The sequence below is a fragment of the Kuraishia capsulata genome, genomic scaffold (assembly GCF_000576695.1).
Source record: "Kuraishia capsulata CBS 1993 genomic scaffold, Kuraishia_capsulata_scaffold_6, whole genome shotgun sequence".
Lineage (NCBI taxonomy): Eukaryota > Fungi > Ascomycota > Pichiomycetes > Pichiales > Pichiaceae > Kuraishia > Kuraishia capsulata.
Window position 1 is genome coordinate 109,846 of NW_019172955.1, and position 16,804 is coordinate 126,649.

The window sequence follows — 16,804 nt, forward strand, 5'->3', positions numbered from 1 at the left end:
AACTAACTACTCTCTCTCTCTCTCTCTCTCTCTCTCTCTCTCTCTCTCTCTGCCGCTCTATCTCTTCTATTTCTGTATATACTCGCCTCTATTAACCGGTATATGCGGGGTAAAAGGAAACGACGTTGATAATAATTGTGCCGCTCCTTTATTATTTCATTCTCAAGGCATTGGAATTTCAAGTTCCTTCATGAAGCTTTCACCAAACACACCCCTATATCCTCCTATAACTAATTTCAAGTGTCGTACTACTGAGGAAGATACTTCGTACGGACTTGCCCTCTTCATGTCTCATCCATGGTGCATGATGCATTGCGACCCCTTTGGCGACAATAGAAAAATCCCCACTGCCAAGCCCGTCAACACTCAGATACCCATAGATAACCCTCTTCAAAGTGGACTAAATAGCCCCTCCTCGTATATTTTGTGCGGCTGGTTTGATCACATGGGCGGGCTTTCAACGATGTCTGCGGAGGGTTAAAAGTCACGCCTTTACCCCGATTCAAACAAGAATGAGGTTATGGTGACGTTCATGTGGTTATTATTGAATTTTGAAATATCTACACCTTGTTCTCACTCACACCCCTCATGCTGCTGCTGATCGGGTAGTTCTCTGAAACCACCTAGGGACCCAAACTTTGTGCCCAAGACAAGCTCCATGGCGACTGCAAGTGAATTTTGAAGTGTTTCTTTTTGATGCATCTCATATCCAAATGCTCGTAATACGAATTCCGAAACTAGGAGGGCATTCTCAACGGAAGGGGGTTGACAACACAACACAGTCCCGTCACCACGGGTGTGGTCACGAAAAATTACATGGAAAGTCACAATACACAGAAGAGAGCCCACCTAATCACGAAAATTATCTATATACTAAACTGCCAATCATGTAACATAGTGCCGGTCATCATCCTCCAGATCACTCAAGTCCGGATCAGAGGCTCAAAGTCCGCAGGAATTTCTGATTTCTTGCGTTGAACGGAAAGTTTTTACCTCCGCGTTATCCGTTCTTCGGTTATTCCCCGATCAGTCGGATATACACTAAAGTGGGATTCACCAAGACTTCTTGGATTTAAGGATACGGCCCAGTGGCTGCATTAAAACTCTTAAAGACGCTATGGAGTCTTCAACTTTGGATTTCCTTTGCCACCATTGATTGTTTGAACCGAAGAAGTGAATGGAACTATTCAAAATTCTCAACCCCATCATGGATCGATCCTTCCATCATGACGGTGCTCATAGTGACGGAATTACTGTTTTCAATGACCAGGAATCATCACCCATGATCCAGCCTCAAGTGTACAACCAAGATTTTGACTCGCTGGTGACTTCCGTTCCTCACAGAGTGCTTTCGCCGCTTCCTGTGGAGCTGAAGGTGGAGCCATTGTCGCGTGGGCCAGATGAGTTTGATTTCAGTGATGATGATGTTGAATCTGTGCTTCTGGACAGTAATGATGGTGACAGTCTTGAGGATAGTGACCTAGATTCTGACTCAGAATCACAAACCATCACTGCTCAGACTGTTATGAGCTATTATGCTTCAAAAGCCCGATGTTCTATTCAAGATGAGTGTACTTTCATGTCAGAGTACTCAAGAATTGACGATTCCAGTGAGTCTTTGGACTCAGAATTGCCCTCATCTCCCTTAAACATGTCGCCAAAATTGCGTCAGCTGCAAGCTGTCTCTTTTCCGCAATCTCAGTTCAAACTGGAGGTCGCTGGTGACGGAATTGAATCATTGAGCTCGTCAACACCGCGAGATGGGCCTGGGCTCACCGCAAAAGAAGTTGGTTTGCTCTCCACAAACTCCAGGAAGAACTCAAAAAGAAAGGCAAAGCAAAGAAATATCGAGTCCCTTGCTGACTCTCCATCGTCGGACTGGAAAGCATCCTGCTTCAAGAAGACTAATCTGAAAATTACCATTTTTCCTACGCAAGCCTCCATCAATGCGGCAAGCTCTGGGGATGAGTCTGTAATCACTTCAAAAGCACACCATCTTCCAGGTGATAACCCCGAATCTACATTTGACCTTCAATTGTCATCATTTTCCCAAGATGAAACTCTTGTGGACCACGTTCATGCCAAACGCTTTGAAAATTTGCCCACTATCAAGGAACTCATTCAAGACAACTCCTCGAAGCATCGCAAGCTCAAAGTCTGGATCCAAGTCGACCAGATCAGCCAATCCAGAGTTTCTGAGATTATGCAAATGGCCAAGACTCGCAAGCTTCGGTGTTTCGAGGTTGAGAAGATTATTGAGATATTCCTCCTCCGCAACATAGCCATCAAATTGAGAATTCTTTCACATCCTGCTCTACTAGGAAACGGTGTCTCGTACAATCGCACACTTGTTGCAGATAAGGGTTTATGTTGCAAGGAGATTGGCTCGCATTTGTATGTCGAAGGAAAGACCCATGCAGGTCACGAGCGTGTCAATTCATCGTCTGAGAACTCAATAATGGAGAATTTCGTCCATATCACCGAGATTGCGATCTACTTTAGAACACCAACGGATACAACTACCGACAGGCCCAAGAACAAGCCCACTGCTGGGCGTCTTGGAACCCCCAAAATTGTCTTGCAAAAGCCTTACAATACTAGAAGTTCCATCAAAAAGAGCCCAGGTTCGAAAACGGTTTTGCCCAAAATTGTATCTCAGAGCACAACAATTGACCACAAGTATATCAAAAGACCACTGAACTCGTTCATGTTGTATAGAGCAGCCATGTCCAGAGTCTATACTCTTCTGTGTCTCGTGAACTGTTTGACCGGATTCATCAACGAAAATCTTGGCTGGAAATCTCCTAGAATAGACTGGAAACAAAACGCTGACTCCGCGACAACGATCGAAAATGGCGTGTTGAGCTACGATCTTGCCAATGAGCTGGAGTTTCTGCGTGAGATAGAAACTCTGGTCCAAAAAGGCGATCCCAAAACTTTGGAGAAAATCAGGGCCACGTTAACGCTACCCAAGTTGAATCATCACATGTGCGTTCACGTTATTGCGATGTTATGGCAAACAGAGTCAGAGTCCACCAAACAGGAGTTTTCGGCACTGGCAGTACTGGAAAAAGAGTTGCATTCCAAGTGTTATCCGAATTATAAATACAATCCACGCAAGAGGGAAATTGACCCTGTTTACTGGGGGAAGGAATGACCTTCATTGTCGGATCTTCGCTGTTAGAGTTTGGGGTTCGGATATTCCCATTCGTTAGAAGTTGCTAATTGTTTTCAAAGTGCATTCATTAGAAACTTGTTATGAGTTTTGCTTTTAGATCATATATTAGCTATTTGTGGCTTTTTCGAGTTTTCAGAAAATGATAAAGAAATTAATAAATAAACCGAATTAGAAAAAGGATATAACAGAAATCTAAAAAATGGAAAAAAATAAATATTCTTGGACTCTATACTCCAAGGAATGTCCACTCTCTATTCAACATGACTTTCATCTCACCAAAATCTCGTCTAACTTTTTCAGTTCCACATCACCCCATTGGGGCAATCTCTCTCCAAAAGATGCATGGCTTGGATGCCATTCAGGATAGTATTTCTTGATCACTTTTTCCAGCTCCTCGTACAATACTTTGTTGCCTGGTCCAGCAAAATGGATACCATCCAACAGCAGAGTCGTCATTGTTTCAGAGCCCTCGTTCACGAGTTTCTCAAATGCAGAATAAAGATCCACGAACGGAACACCCATGCGCGCGCATAGGGCTTTTAAGCCTTCCGAATATTTTTTGTTCATTTGGCTCGTTCTGTAGATACCTTTGGCTAGCTCCACCGCATCTAGTCTCTCATACCTCTCTCTATCATAAAGGGTAGGTCCAACAATGATTGGTCGAATTTTTCTCTTTCTGATCTCGTCAATGATGAACTCCATGTTTTCAAGATACCGGGTATATTCGACTTTATCTGGGTATGCCGAGGCAGCATCGTTGCTGCCGAGAAACACGGTGCATAGTTCGACCTTGGATCCCTCAGGAGAAGCGTCGTGCTCAATCTGCAATATCTTGGGGATAATAATGCGACATTGTTCCGTGTTATATCCAGAGAAGCCGCGAGCAATCACACTCATTCTGCGCCTATAGAGATGACTCAATTCTGCACCAAACGCGAATTGGGCCTTCTCTTGATCTGCCTTTGAAACCTCAGGTTCTCCAAACCCATCATTAACGTAGGTTGTATAGGGAAATTGGCTGAAACACCTCTCGGTGATGGAATCGCCAAATAGCACGAATTTCGGAAAACTCAAGCTATATACCGGAACAGAGGTTTGAGTCGACATCGCGGCCTCAGTTCTCTTTCTTTTCACCAGTTCAATTTCTGGGCCTTTCATCAGTTACCTAAACTCTCCAATCGCCGATCATGTACGAGTGCCCCAACCAGATCTGCGTGCACCACCAGATCGCCGACGCGTGGATTTGAGCTGTGATAAGTTGACTAGCTTAGAACCACCTTTGAACGTAACAAAGCAATCACCAAAATATGCCCGTCCAGGAACATCCAGCAGAGCATTTATCGTCTTTCGTTCCAGATGAGTACAAACAGCAACTTCTGAAGACCCCACCAAGGCAGCAGTTGGAGGACCCGCTATACCAACAACGGCTAGCGGCATTAAGAGACAACTACAAATTCGCGTTTATCGTGCAGTGGTTCCAGCTTTTACGGAGCGAGATCAGACTCACTAACGATGCTTTTGATGTGGAGGCGTTGGAAGAGGAGTTTTTGGGAATAACAGGGACCACCTTCATAAACAGGTTCAAAAGTGCCATAATCCATCTCCTCACAGGCCGCAAAATCATCAATATTGAGAACAATTTTGCCGACTTCGACAGCGAATTGTTTTTGTTGTTACCAAATTACTTTCAGGAACATTATAAAACCGAGGAAGAGTTAGAAAGCTTCAAATTCAATGATTTGGATCTGGTGGACCAGCTAGACATATACTATGAGCTGCTGAATCTGACCACGTTCTACGAGGTGTTCAGGAAAACCGTTGACAAATATGCCAAACCGTGGGAGGAGTTGAGAGCTACTGCAATTTTGGAGGATAATAAGAAATCCATCCGTGAAGAGTACTTCATCCTGGAAGATGATAGGCTATACTATCGCAAGCTGGAGTATCCACGGTTGGTCATCCCCAAAACAAGCAAACAGGATGACGAGGCCGCTGAGACTGTTGATGAACTTCCAGACAGCAATCCCAAGCTTGTGGAATGGAGATGTTTGTGCGTGGGTATCTACCAGTTTGATGACTATCTGGTCGATCTCAAGAAGAAAGCAGGAAAACGAACCTCTTCCAGAGAATACAAGCTTTTACAGGAGCTGAAACCTTACATAGAGCGCATATTTACGTCTGATTTCAAGAGAAGGAAACAGTCGTTGCACCGGAAGAAGGAACTCCAATTGCAGTCTTTGATTGCGAACAGAAAGCGGTCGTCCAGACTGGAGGAGAAAGAGAAGCGTCGCCTGGAGGAGGAAGAAGCCAGGAATGAAGAGTACGAGCGGCTGAAAAGAGAAGGTGCTGCCATAAGGGCCTCAAAGAGGCAAAAACTGAAGGAAGAGATGTATGGTAATTCCGACAGAGAGGGCTCCGCGGATATTGGACTATCAAGGGAAGAGAGAATGAAACTAAGGAGATCCAAGATAGAAGGAGAAACTGAGCCAGTTGAAAATTCAGTCGAAAATTCGGCCGAACATTCGGCAGATACTACGGTCTTGGCTCCAGCGAAGGGAGAAGAGGATTCAAACTGGCAGTTTGATTGCAAATGTGGAATTAAGAGTCAGAACTTTGACGACGGGACAGCAATGATTAGCTGCGAAAACTGCAACAAATGGCAACATTATGCGTGCCAATCGCAGGAGGTGAAGTTCAAGTTAGATAGGGAAGAGGGATATCACTTCTTCTGTGGTGACTGCGATCAAAGCGACGTAGTCCCAGAAGCGAATGGAGCAGCAAGAGCTGAGCTCGAAGTCATAGAATCGTCACCTGTTGAGGAAGTCCCAGTTGAGACCGTTCCCGAGACCATTCCTGAGACGAACAACTCGGGCAGCTTCACCGTTCCACAAACCCCAGTGATCCAGACTTCCTCCAATGCGGCGCAGCAAGCACCAGCCCCTTCTGTTACTGTTCCTACCCCCGTTTCAGAGCCAGTATCCGAAACGCGCCCGAATATCGGGGCTTAGAGTGCCCACTTCATATCAATCGCCTGAAAAATATTGTTAATCTTCTAAGCACACACTTCGTCTGCACACTCCCATACATTAATGAAATCTATCTGTGGTCGTGCACCAGCAAAGTGCATACCCGAACTACACTTTTTGTCCAAACGCTCCTTATAAAGATTCCTTAAAGCTGCATTGCTGTACACAATCGCATCTAAGCCTAGTTGAATCAGACTTTGAATCAGATTTGTTGATATTCAGAACCCTCATTGAGATTTGCAAATTGGGCGTTTTGTTTTTTTTTGATATCGAATTGGATTTACAAGCGAAGCAGGTTTTGCTTAGACGTCAAACAGAGACGTGGTACTTGGGCTGATAGTGGTCCAAAACCAGTAATTTCTTGAGCATTATTGGGAATTTTTGAGTCAGCTTGACTGCAATTCACTGACGTTTTCACCATTCCAATTTCACCTTTTTCACACGTTGCTGCATTCGATTTTGACGTTCTCGCGTAGCTTCTCAGATGTCGAGTCAGAACAGGGATGGCAACATCCCGCCTGACTACGCCTCTGATTTTGATTCTACGCGTCACCAGTCGCAGTTTGTGGAAAGTGACCCACAAACGCTGAATCTCCCGAAAGTGAGACGTGATGCTGGATCCAGAACTGGATCAATCAACAGGGGCGAGGGTAGAAAAATTACCCCAAACGCCGTTCCGGCAACCCCCAGAATGCTAAGAAATGCTAGCAAATCGGCATCCATTACAAATCAAGATAGTTTGAGCCTAGCAGATACTGCGGTTGATGAGACTTCAGCTGCTGAGTGGACTCACAGAAGGCAACCTTCCTCCAATAGTGGGCACACTGAGATACCAGTACCGCAAGATGACGCTGTGAAGAAGCTGTTGCCGGGAGTTTCGTTTGAAAATTCCTCCAAACATCAAGGACAGTTGAATCAACGACCTGACATTAGAACGCCCAATAGACAGGCATCTTTGGGCAGGAGGCCCAGTGGGTATAGGCCAACTGGGTCTGCATCAGCATCCAAGGATGGGTATCATGGTCAAACGACGCCCCAAACCCAGCAGCAGCAGCCTACACAGTCTCAGTCTCCACAATTACAGCCACCGTCTCAACCGCAGCAACAGTTCCACAGAAGGTCAATTGGCGACTGGGAGTTCACTAAAACCATAGGTGCCGGGTCTATGGGAAAAGTCAAGTTGGCGCGCCACAGAGTGACCAACGAGCTGTGTGCTGTGAAAGTGGTGCCAAGGGCATCCAAGTTATGGCAAAGACAGCAAAAAGACGCCCCTCCAACGTCCGATCCACTTGAGATGAATAAACGCAGAAAGGAGTTGGAGAAGGAGATTGCCAGAGATAAGCGCACCATCCGCGAAGGAGCTCTAGGGAGACTAATGTACCACCCTTACATCTGCAGGCTATATGAGATGATCCCCATGACCAACCATTACTACATGTTGTTTGAGTACGTTTCAGGAGGCCAGATGCTGGATTACATCGTGTCCCATGGTTCTCTGAAAGAACGTCATGCCAGAAAGTTTTCTCGTGGAATAGCCTCGGCCTTGGATTACTGTCACTCCAACAACATTGTGCATAGAGATCTGAAGATTGAGAATATCATGATCAACAAAAACGGAGAAATCAAGCTGATCGACTTTGGTCTTTCCAATATGTTTGACCGACTGAAGTTGTTGAAGACTTATTGTGGTTCGTTGTACTTTGCTGCTCCCGAACTGCTATCTGCCCATCCATATCTGGGTCCTGAGGTTGATGTTTGGTCATTCGGGGTTGTTCTTTATGTGCTGGTTTGCGGAAGAGTGCCGTTTGATGACCAGAGTGTAAGTGCGCTGCACGAAAAGATCAAAAGAGGCCATGTTGAGTATCCTGACCATCTTTCCAAGGAGTGCATCTCCATATTGTCCAAGATGCTGGTGGTGGATCCCGAGAAAAGAGCCACGTTGCGGAGCATAATGGCCCATCCTTGGATGGTTAAGGGATTCGAAGGGCCTCCGAGCAGCTATCTTCCCCGGAGAGTTCCACTTCAACTTCCTCTCGATCCAGAGATCATTGGAGAGATGTCCAATCTGGAATTTGGACCTCAGGAGCAGGTGATCCATGATATGACGGAGATATTGTCGAGTTCGCATTATCGGGCTTCGGTAGCGATCTGGTTCCAGCAACATCCGGAGCTGAATGTCCAACCAGAGCCAGGACTGAATCCTATAACCAACTATATTGACCCAACGAGTGGTTACCATCCGTTGATATCGATATACTACCTGGTTGACGAGATGAAGCAGCGGAAACGCGCCAAGTTGGAGGCCAGCCGCAGTCAAGTCCAGCAGATCCAATCCTTGCAGGATTATAGGCAGAGACAATCAGAACAGGAGAAACTGTATCCAGGCGGGACTCCCTCCAAGTCAACGCACCAGAGATCGTCCAGCCAATTGCAGCAGCACAACACTCCTGTTATTCCATATCCAAAGGCAGCCTATGCTTCTCCTCACCAACAGCAGACACAGCAAAGGCCTCCTTCTTCACCCATTGCCAACGACCACTCGCTTTTGGAAGCCATGCCAGTTCAGCAGAGCTCGAAGTCGCAATCTCCATCTAGACAGCGTGCAAAAACATATACTGGGATTGAACAGCATCTTTCGGGATCACCAAGTTCAACAACCGACTCTCCTTCAGGGAAGGCTGGTTTCAATGCACTGTTCAGGAAGCTGAGTGCTCGCAGACCATCGCGTGCAACTGCGCCTGCTCCAACCTTGGAATCACCAACCGCTGAGGCACGCGAGCCAGTGCCACCAGTGGTCCATCCGATTCTTCCAGAGCTCAATACCTCCGTCGAGGACGAGGATGCTGCATCGGTGCATTCACATACAAGCAGCGTTCGCAGAGTTGGTAGTGTCAAGGTCACTAATAAAGAGAAACAACAATTGCAGCAACAGGCTGAACTTCCTCCTTTGCCTGTGACATCCAGACTCCAGATCCAGCAACATCAACGAGCCGTTTCAGCCCAGGTTTCTTCTCTTGACCAAGAGACCACTTCAACTGCCCATACAACTACTCCAAATACACACAAAATGCATCCGTCAGCTCGTGCAAAGTCCGTTGGTCATGCAAGAAAGAATTCTTTGACATTCCCCAAGTTTGCATACAATTCGAATGCTGAGCCTCAAGTTCCTGCTCTTCCAAACTCATACAACGATGAAGACTTCTTTGATGATGTCACTATTGACGAGAATGACTTCAAGAGTAAGGATACCAACGCACAGAAAGAGCTCACTGAAGACCAGATTATCGCACAGTTTGAAAGGGCATTGCCGGGCTCCATGCCTTCCATTGAGTATCCAAAGACCCTGTTCCTCAAGGGCTTTTTCTCTGTGCAGACCACTTCGACCAAACCGTTGCCTATTATCAGATACGATATCATTAGCGTTCTCACCAAGCTTGGTGTAAGATTCAATGAGGTTCCTGGGGGATTCGTTTGTATCCACACACCATCAATTGAGCCTGACAGGACCTCTCCCAGCCTTCCCTCTGCCACGGTGGGATCCATTGAAGGTGTAAGTCCCACCAAGACAGACTCCAACGGCGAGGGTCTGAAATCGTTGAATATCAACCAGACGTCTAACACGTCGTCTGGATCTTCTGAAAAGAAGAAGGACGACTCTCTAAGTGCTTGGGAAACTTCGTTCTCACCAACAGTTACACCAGTTTCTACTCCAAACACCAAGACTCACAGAAGAAAGTTTTCTGTAGACAGCAGTCTGTTTGGAAGCCACAGAAAGAAGTCTGACAAAATTGCCTCTTCCGTGGGAAAGGCTGACAGCTCCATGCCAATGACACCCGCTGGTGCAAATGTCAGGCGCAGCTCTACGTCCTACTCTTACGAGAGTGGTGAAGAGTCCATGGACTCGTTGCATGAGGGTAGAGGAGGAAGTGACATGCTCGTTTCCAGCAGAGTCGAGCAACAGACTCGTGTCGCTAGATCTCCAAGTCTATCGCAGAACCCCCAGGCCATCAGTGCTGTTACTGAGGGCACTGACAAGGTATCGAGATCAAACACCATTAAGGAAAGAACGCCTCTCAGGTTTGAGATTCACATAGTGAAGGTGCCGCTGGTTGGTTTGTACGGTGTTCAGTTCAAGAAATTGACTGGAAATACCTGGATGTACAAGGCCCTTGCCGGTCAGATATTGAGTGAGCTCAATCTTTGAGAGAGAAAGAGAGAAAATTGTTGAATGAAGAAGAGATGAAAAAAATTGTCGGAGTGCGAAACGCAGTCAGTTACGCAGAGTCACATTTATCGAACGAAAGTGGTGAAATTTCACTCAATTGGTTCTCCATCAATGAAAAGACCTTTGGTGCTACTGCGTAGTTGCTTGCTGTTGTCATCGCCTATTCGTTCACCTGCGGATAAAATCACGCTTAATCACTTAGTCTACATAATATTGCATTGCTTCCTTGCTATATGTATCAGTAATGGCTAAGGCCCTTTCTTTCAACACACATCAGCTATCCACTTGAGAATGTTATCTATGCCTTGTCCAGTAAACGCACTGCTTTCCACGATCGCCCACTTCCTTCGTATTCCCAATTCTAGCAACTTGTATCTATCAATAATGTCAGCCATCGTCACCAAGTCCTTCACACCGCTCAGACTCCCATCAGCCAGTCTGCTCGAGATCTCGTGATCCTGGAGCTTTCTAATGACGTCTTCATCCATTGAGCCTTCGAGGCTGATTTCTGGTGCCTCGGACACCAAAGTCCTCTCGGAGTCCACATCCTCATTCACCGCTATATCTGACACCAGTTTTGCCTTTAAATCGCATTTCGTCAACACGAACAGTATCGGAAGGCTCACGAACGCGTCATCCGCAGCACCTTCAGCAGGATCCACGTTACTCAATTGGAATCCCCATACGATTTTCTCCGAGCAGTAGTAAGCACTCTGTGGATTAACATCATAAAGCTCCTTTTTTGACATTGCATCCACGAAAAAAACCACACACCGCAAATCCACCGTGTCATGCAAGGAGCCGCAGTTCCGGATCGATGGCGTTGTTCCCTGGACGTCGTAGACGGTGATGTAATTATATTTATCATAGCACAAGGCCTCAGTGTTGAATCCTATGGTGGGGATCACATGTCGCACTTCTTTATGTAGTATCACGGACAACAACGTGGTCTTGCCAGCCTTCTGAGGCCCCACAAACAGCACGTTAGACTGCTTGTACTTTGGGTTTCTCCTTTTCGATTTTCCCAGAGGTGGGGGATCAGCAATCGTCTTGACGATAAATTCGCCGGAAACCATGATAAAAATCAAGAAATGGTAAAGTACAGATAATGATTGGCGTAGGTGATCTTCTTACACTGTACCATTCTGCATAGCCAGCGATAAAGTTTCGTGCCTACCCAATTGGACCATGTGGTATAAGCCCTGCCGATCTGCTAAGGCAACATTAGAGAGCGTAACTGAAAAAAGGGCAATCTAGTATGTAACTGAAATATTTAAATGGTAACTTGGTGAACTTTTCTTATGGTTTATTTAGCGTCAAATTTATTTAACGTTTATTCGTCTGGGATGCCATGCTGAAAAATGGGAGCTTTGTGTGGTTCCGTGAATCATATTAGATTGCTATTTAGTATTCTCAATCAAATACCGTAGTTGGCTGTTCAACGAGATCAAGGCGCGAATCTCGTTCACAGCCTTATTCATAACCAATGACTTGCTCATGGCCCTCTTTGCCTCGTTTGTCTTGCGTTTTTTCGGGTTCTTCACCTCATCCATCGTGACTATGGCGTCGGCTCCGGAGACCATGTCCACAAGAACATCGTAAGCCTCACGAATCACGCTTCTCCGTTTCTGCTCGCTGGAAGTGTGATGACGCCGTTTTTCATCGCTGGTCAGCAGACTCTTCTTAAGTTTGTCTCGCCTTGGCTCTTCCGAATCTTCCCTCGCTGATTCATCTGGAAGGCGTCGCTGGAATGTCTGCGATGTTTCTGGCTTCCGATCTGGTGCAAACACATGGCTGAGATGGTTTCGCAACTGGTCGTCACTATAGCTGGGGAGATCTTTCCTCGGGCTATTCGCCCCAGATGGTAAGACCGAGTTCACTGCAGTAGCCGGATTCGAAGGCGTGAGACTGATCATGTGATGCTTTGGGAGGGATACGGCATTTCGATTCATGTTTTGTGATTGCAGTTTGAGCGGAAGGTCAAGCTCTGGCTGCGGGTAAAAGTTTTGATGGCCGTGAAGTTGCTGCTGTAAATGTGGAGGAAGCGCGTGCTTCCTGCCGTTCGCAAGTGGGTCTATCGAGGACCAATGTTTAGACAAAAGACTCAACTTGGTATCGTCAACTATGCTATCCAGGAATTGCTCCAGTGCTGAAGTCTCTGTAATCGACAGAAGCTCATATCCCGAGTCGCTCAGCTGAAACTGAGTGTTTTGCGAGTTGAGACTGTTGATGCTGTGAAGGATATTTCTCGTGTTTGGCGACACGATGGCGCTCTGGGTACTGAGCTGGTTCAGCCTTGGTGAAGCAAACGGCATGGAGACCCCACTGCCTTTCAAGATCTGGTTCCGATGGTATTCAAAAGACCGGTACGGGTCATCAGCACCTTCAGTGGCCTCCCCGAAGGTATTTGCAGGGGTCGATGGTTGGGGATGAACGACATGCGGCTTGTCTGTAGGCGTCCTGAGGCCACTGTTAGCAGCTTCCTCCGCCGTTCTCAAGCTGACGGGCGAACCGATGGCTCCATCGAATCCGGCTTTACCATCGCCTGTCATAAGCTGATATGCAGTGTCAAAATCCATATCAGTAGAAAAATAATCATCTCCCGTGTGGGCCCCGGCAGGAGTACTGTACTCGAATGGAGAGAGCGAAACTGGCTGAGGGCTCGTCATTGACATAAGGTAAATTTCGGGAAAAATAAAGGGTCAAAGTAAACTATCTCGTAGCGACCAAGAATATGGCCAAATTCCAGTAAAAGTTTCAACAATAAACAACAACTTTCACGTAAAGTCTCAACCCTTGCGACAAGCAGATGTGGTACCCTTCTGTCTAGGCCGATTTCCATGTGAAGATGACCATTTTTCCTTCTCTGTGGGGAGGGGGCATCACGTGACCTGCAGCTGGAGTTAAAATTTGGCTATTGAGGAGTTGCGGGTCGGGATATCGGGTAGAGTAATGAAGGTTAGCAGTGGTGTATTTGATTGGGTGATATGCTACGAGAGTATATTGGCGATATTTGATACCTGCAAGGCGCGGTGAGTTTCGTAGATCCGCCTCTCTGTGTGTGGAGTATCATTATGCAGTGTACGTCCGGGCTGATTGGACTTCACGATACACATTGAAATTTTGCCAAAATTTTGGATCCACTGGATCCGCTCGCCAAAATTTGGTTTCTCGCACCTTGCTCTCTCAATATGTTATAATGTATATTTCGGCTCTCTTAATTATACACCTGTTGCCTGAAAGTCCATGGTGTACAGCTTAGTCACTCGTTGGCTCTCTTTGTACATGACGGTTCATTCACCAAACCCGGAAAGAACATGTCTGATCAGTCCCATTCTCATTTATTCTCCATTGTTCTCCCCATACGACTTGACCCTTGAAAATGCAAACGGTCTCTCGTTCCGCATGGAAAACACTCCCCTCTCCGTCGTCTCCTTATCCACCGAGTAACAGCTCACCCATTGCAACTTGTGATGCTTTGCATGCTTGCTTCCATTTACAATCTGTAACTCATCCACAAAGTAATACTTGGGCACAAAGCCCTCGTATTCTATGCGTATAACTCCCTCGGGAGTGAGACTCCACACTCCTGAAAACACCTTTTGCAAACCGTTTTCTCGCCAGTTTTTACTGAACAACGGAACAACCTTCCGAGGCCCAAGATCTGTTAGAAATCGTAAGCAGGTGCCGTCTGGAAAGAATCGTACATAGCGATAGTAGGTGATGATCATCAGAGGGTTGCTCCAGGAGCGCGAGCTCTCGCTTCTTCCTCCCTCTCTCTGGTAATTTACCACACTAATATACAGCCCGTTGAATTTCACGAATGGTCGCTCGCAAAGCATTTTCTCCCAGTTGTAGTTCCAGGCCTTGACCATGTCTTCCTGGTCAGCCACAACGCCATTCAACTCGGCAGACGCAGTATCATAAACCTGGGCTGGGTAAATTAGTTCGCAAAGACTCTTCCAGATATCATGATGATGGAAGCCAAGATAAGCTGTTCTCCGACAAGTCATTGCGAAGCTGAACCACGCAGGAGTATCTTGGCGAACCAGCTTCTGCATGATTAGCATAAGAATTTCATCCGGCAACACGTTGAAAAAAAACGGCTCTTCCTCTTCTGCCGGAAAAATCCCTGAATCCGAATAACTATTTAAAACATCCTTGACATTCACTTTGGAGATATCCAGTTTGATTTGATCAGAGTCTACCCTTCTTTTCTCTGGAGGAGGTTGATCTGCGATTATCTTGGCCCTGACCTTTTTATCCACTCCCTCGTCTAGCTGGAAATCGGATTGTTAGTATATCAATTCATGGCTGATCTGTTGAAAATGCTCACCACGCACTTTGTACGCCCTTCTATAGAACTCAACAGCTTCACTCAACAGTCCTTCATGCTCCCTTTGAGATCCCTTCTCAAACAACTCTACAGCAAGCTCCACCCTCTGTCTCTCATCCTTCTCGGTGAGAGTCGTCTGGCTCAGCAATCGCAGAATTTCTGCATCGGACATGGCTTTTAACTCTGGCTGTGGTGAGTGATCGAGGGTGGATATTCAAACACGAATATTCAAGGTCGCACTCATTTGATAAGCGGATGACGTAATCATCGCCCGATGCAAGATGGCAGATGCATGAAGCTGAACGTGCGGCTCATATGACACTGACCTGTTACGACATTAGAGGAGAAGTGGACGAGACAGATCTGAGGTTTCCGGGTAGTTTTCGGGCACAAAAAATGAGACATGTGGTAAAGCCGTTTACAGCGAGTTAGAGACTAATTTTTATGATTGAATTTTGGAAGAGGTGGACGTTATGACCTGTGTATCAATTGTGATACATCTGCTAAACAGGATTGCCGCCATGTTGAAGGATTAATCATCCAGGACATCAATTTTCAACATAAAAACTAACTGGTTGGCCAATTTATCCACTTTCAAACTTGTCACTTCCGTAAGAGCTAGTCCGCCATTATCATAACTTTGCGCTTGGGCTTTCACAATGCAGTGCATCGAGACGCTCAGATCGACTCTGGACCACCTCAACGAGGATAAAGGGTTGAGTTACGTTCTTCTTCTGGTAAATTCCTCTGACGGACAAGCGGAAGTCATCAGCTCGGATGAGCTCCAAGAAGCTTCCGAGGTATTGCAAACATATATACAAGAGAACCCTGTTCATTGTACTGACCAAGAGCTTGAGAAGTGCTCTGGTTCAGACTCGTTTGAGAGCACTCATCAGACTTCAGATTCTCTTTTGAGGTGTATGGTTGATCTGGGAAAGCCGGAATCGGTGACTTTGTATTTGCAACTATGTTTCAAAGCTATCCAGCAATCCCAGTGCAAGGTGATCGCAAAGTCGTGGATCAGAGCAGCTGAGCCCAAGAAACAGGCTCGGTATCCCTACAAAAGCGGCGACCAATCAAAACCACCTTGGTGGCCCCATCATGTAAGACACAAGGAGCCGGATCACCTTCTCAAGGAAGAAAGAACAGACGTAATGATAGCCCTGTGTCGCACTCATGTTAGTCAGCTACCACAGCTCAAGGCCGCTTCCCAAAGAGGTATAAAGATGAGTCGGTACAAATGGCAGGTCATGGATGAGTTATTCCGGGTAATTGAGGCGGAAGCAAGATTCAAAGATCAGGGAATTGGACCGTCCAACATCGAAGTGTTGAGCCTTGATATGTTAAAGCCTAAGAGGAGGAGAGTCGGTGAGGCTGAAAGTTTGCCTTTCCGTTCTCCAAGACGGGTTTTAAGAAAGATTCCCATTGAACCCAGCCTAACAACAAGCTCTGATGAAAGCTTTTTCCAGGACGCTTCCAACGTTTTGAGATTCGAAAGATTGCCTCCAATAGGATATTTCAAGACCCGGGCAAACCCCAGTGCTGCCTCCAATTTCGAGGAGTTTAAAGATTTTGTCAACCTGACGGGATCGTCTCCCCGAAGCGACATCAACAATTCGCCCAGAGACCGTGAATTAGGCGAAGATGCCAGAATCGCCTTGGGGACACTTTCCACTAATAGGAGCTACTCGACCATGTCAAAAGTGCTGGGGTCGAAGACCGATGATGACCTTAATAGATTCTACAATACCGAGGCACCGCTGACTTCCAAAGTGCATGAGACATTTTCCAGTATTCGAAAACCCAAGAAGTTTTTGCCCTTCAGAGAATGAGTGGAATGGACTCTGGTTCAACCCAAACTGCCAAACTAAAGTGTATATGTGAAATCTCTATAATAACAATCAAACATCTTTTCATTGCCCATTTCTAGATGCCAGAACCCTAAATACCGCGGAACTGTACTCGTAAATAGTTTTTCATAGGCCAATCAGATATCTTTTCGTCATGACCCCCGCACTCTTCCCCATGCCTACCCCTCT

The 16,804-nt window shown here is 46.3% G+C and overlaps 8 protein-coding genes across 8 annotated transcripts; 4 read left to right on the top strand and 4 right to left on the bottom strand.

Annotated features, from left to right (window-relative positions):
* Positions 1–2,203: 2,203 nt before the first annotated feature.
* On the top strand, positions 2,204–3,157 carry KUCA_T00004799001 (uncharacterized protein; the record flags this gene model as incomplete). The annotated part of the gene is made up of 1 exon (XM_022605921.1): positions 2,204–3,157. One exon carries the CDS (start codon positions 2,204–2,206, stop codon positions 3,155–3,157), a length of 954 nt encoding a protein of 317 aa, XP_022460804.1.
* Positions 3,158–3,445: 288 nt separating this feature from the next.
* On the bottom strand, positions 3,446–4,336 carry KUCA_T00004800001 (uncharacterized protein; the record flags this gene model as incomplete). Its single annotated transcript, XM_022605922.1, has 1 exon — positions 3,446–4,336. The coding sequence occupies one exon, from the start codon at positions 4,334–4,336 to the stop codon at positions 3,446–3,448; it is 891 nt and encodes a 296-aa protein (XP_022460805.1).
* Positions 4,337–4,485: 149 nt separating this feature from the next.
* KUCA_T00004801001 (uncharacterized protein) lies at positions 4,486–6,186 on the top strand (the record flags this gene model as incomplete). Its single annotated transcript, XM_022605923.1, has 1 exon — positions 4,486–6,186. One exon carries the CDS (start codon positions 4,486–4,488, stop codon positions 6,184–6,186), a length of 1,701 nt encoding a protein of 566 aa, XP_022460806.1.
* A 502-nt stretch (positions 6,187–6,688) lies between these two features.
* On the top strand, positions 6,689–10,408 carry KUCA_T00004802001 (uncharacterized protein; the record flags this gene model as incomplete). The annotated part of the gene is made up of 1 exon (XM_022605924.1): positions 6,689–10,408. The coding sequence occupies one exon, from the start codon at positions 6,689–6,691 to the stop codon at positions 10,406–10,408; it is 3,720 nt and encodes a 1,239-aa protein (XP_022460807.1).
* A 284-nt stretch (positions 10,409–10,692) lies between these two features.
* Positions 10,693–11,505, bottom strand: KUCA_T00004803001 (uncharacterized protein; the record flags this gene model as incomplete). The annotated part of the gene is made up of 1 exon (XM_022605925.1): positions 10,693–11,505. One exon carries the CDS (start codon positions 11,503–11,505, stop codon positions 10,693–10,695), a length of 813 nt encoding a protein of 270 aa, XP_022460808.1.
* A 324-nt stretch (positions 11,506–11,829) lies between these two features.
* Positions 11,830–13,104, bottom strand: KUCA_T00004804001 (uncharacterized protein; the record flags this gene model as incomplete). The annotated part of the gene is made up of 1 exon (XM_022605926.1): positions 11,830–13,104. The coding sequence occupies one exon, from the start codon at positions 13,102–13,104 to the stop codon at positions 11,830–11,832; it is 1,275 nt and encodes a 424-aa protein (XP_022460809.1).
* Positions 13,105–13,770: 666 nt separating this feature from the next.
* KUCA_T00004805001 (uncharacterized protein) lies at positions 13,771–14,937 on the bottom strand (the record flags this gene model as incomplete). Its single annotated transcript, XM_022605927.1, has 2 exons — positions 13,771–14,709; positions 14,773–14,937. 2 exons carry the CDS (start codon positions 14,935–14,937, stop codon positions 13,771–13,773), a joined length of 1,104 nt encoding a protein of 367 aa, XP_022460810.1.
* A 487-nt stretch (positions 14,938–15,424) lies between these two features.
* On the top strand, positions 15,425–16,597 carry KUCA_T00004806001 (uncharacterized protein; the record flags this gene model as incomplete). The annotated part of the gene is made up of 1 exon (XM_022605928.1): positions 15,425–16,597. The coding sequence occupies one exon, from the start codon at positions 15,425–15,427 to the stop codon at positions 16,595–16,597; it is 1,173 nt and encodes a 390-aa protein (XP_022460811.1).
* Between the last annotated feature and the right edge of the window lie 207 nt (positions 16,598–16,804).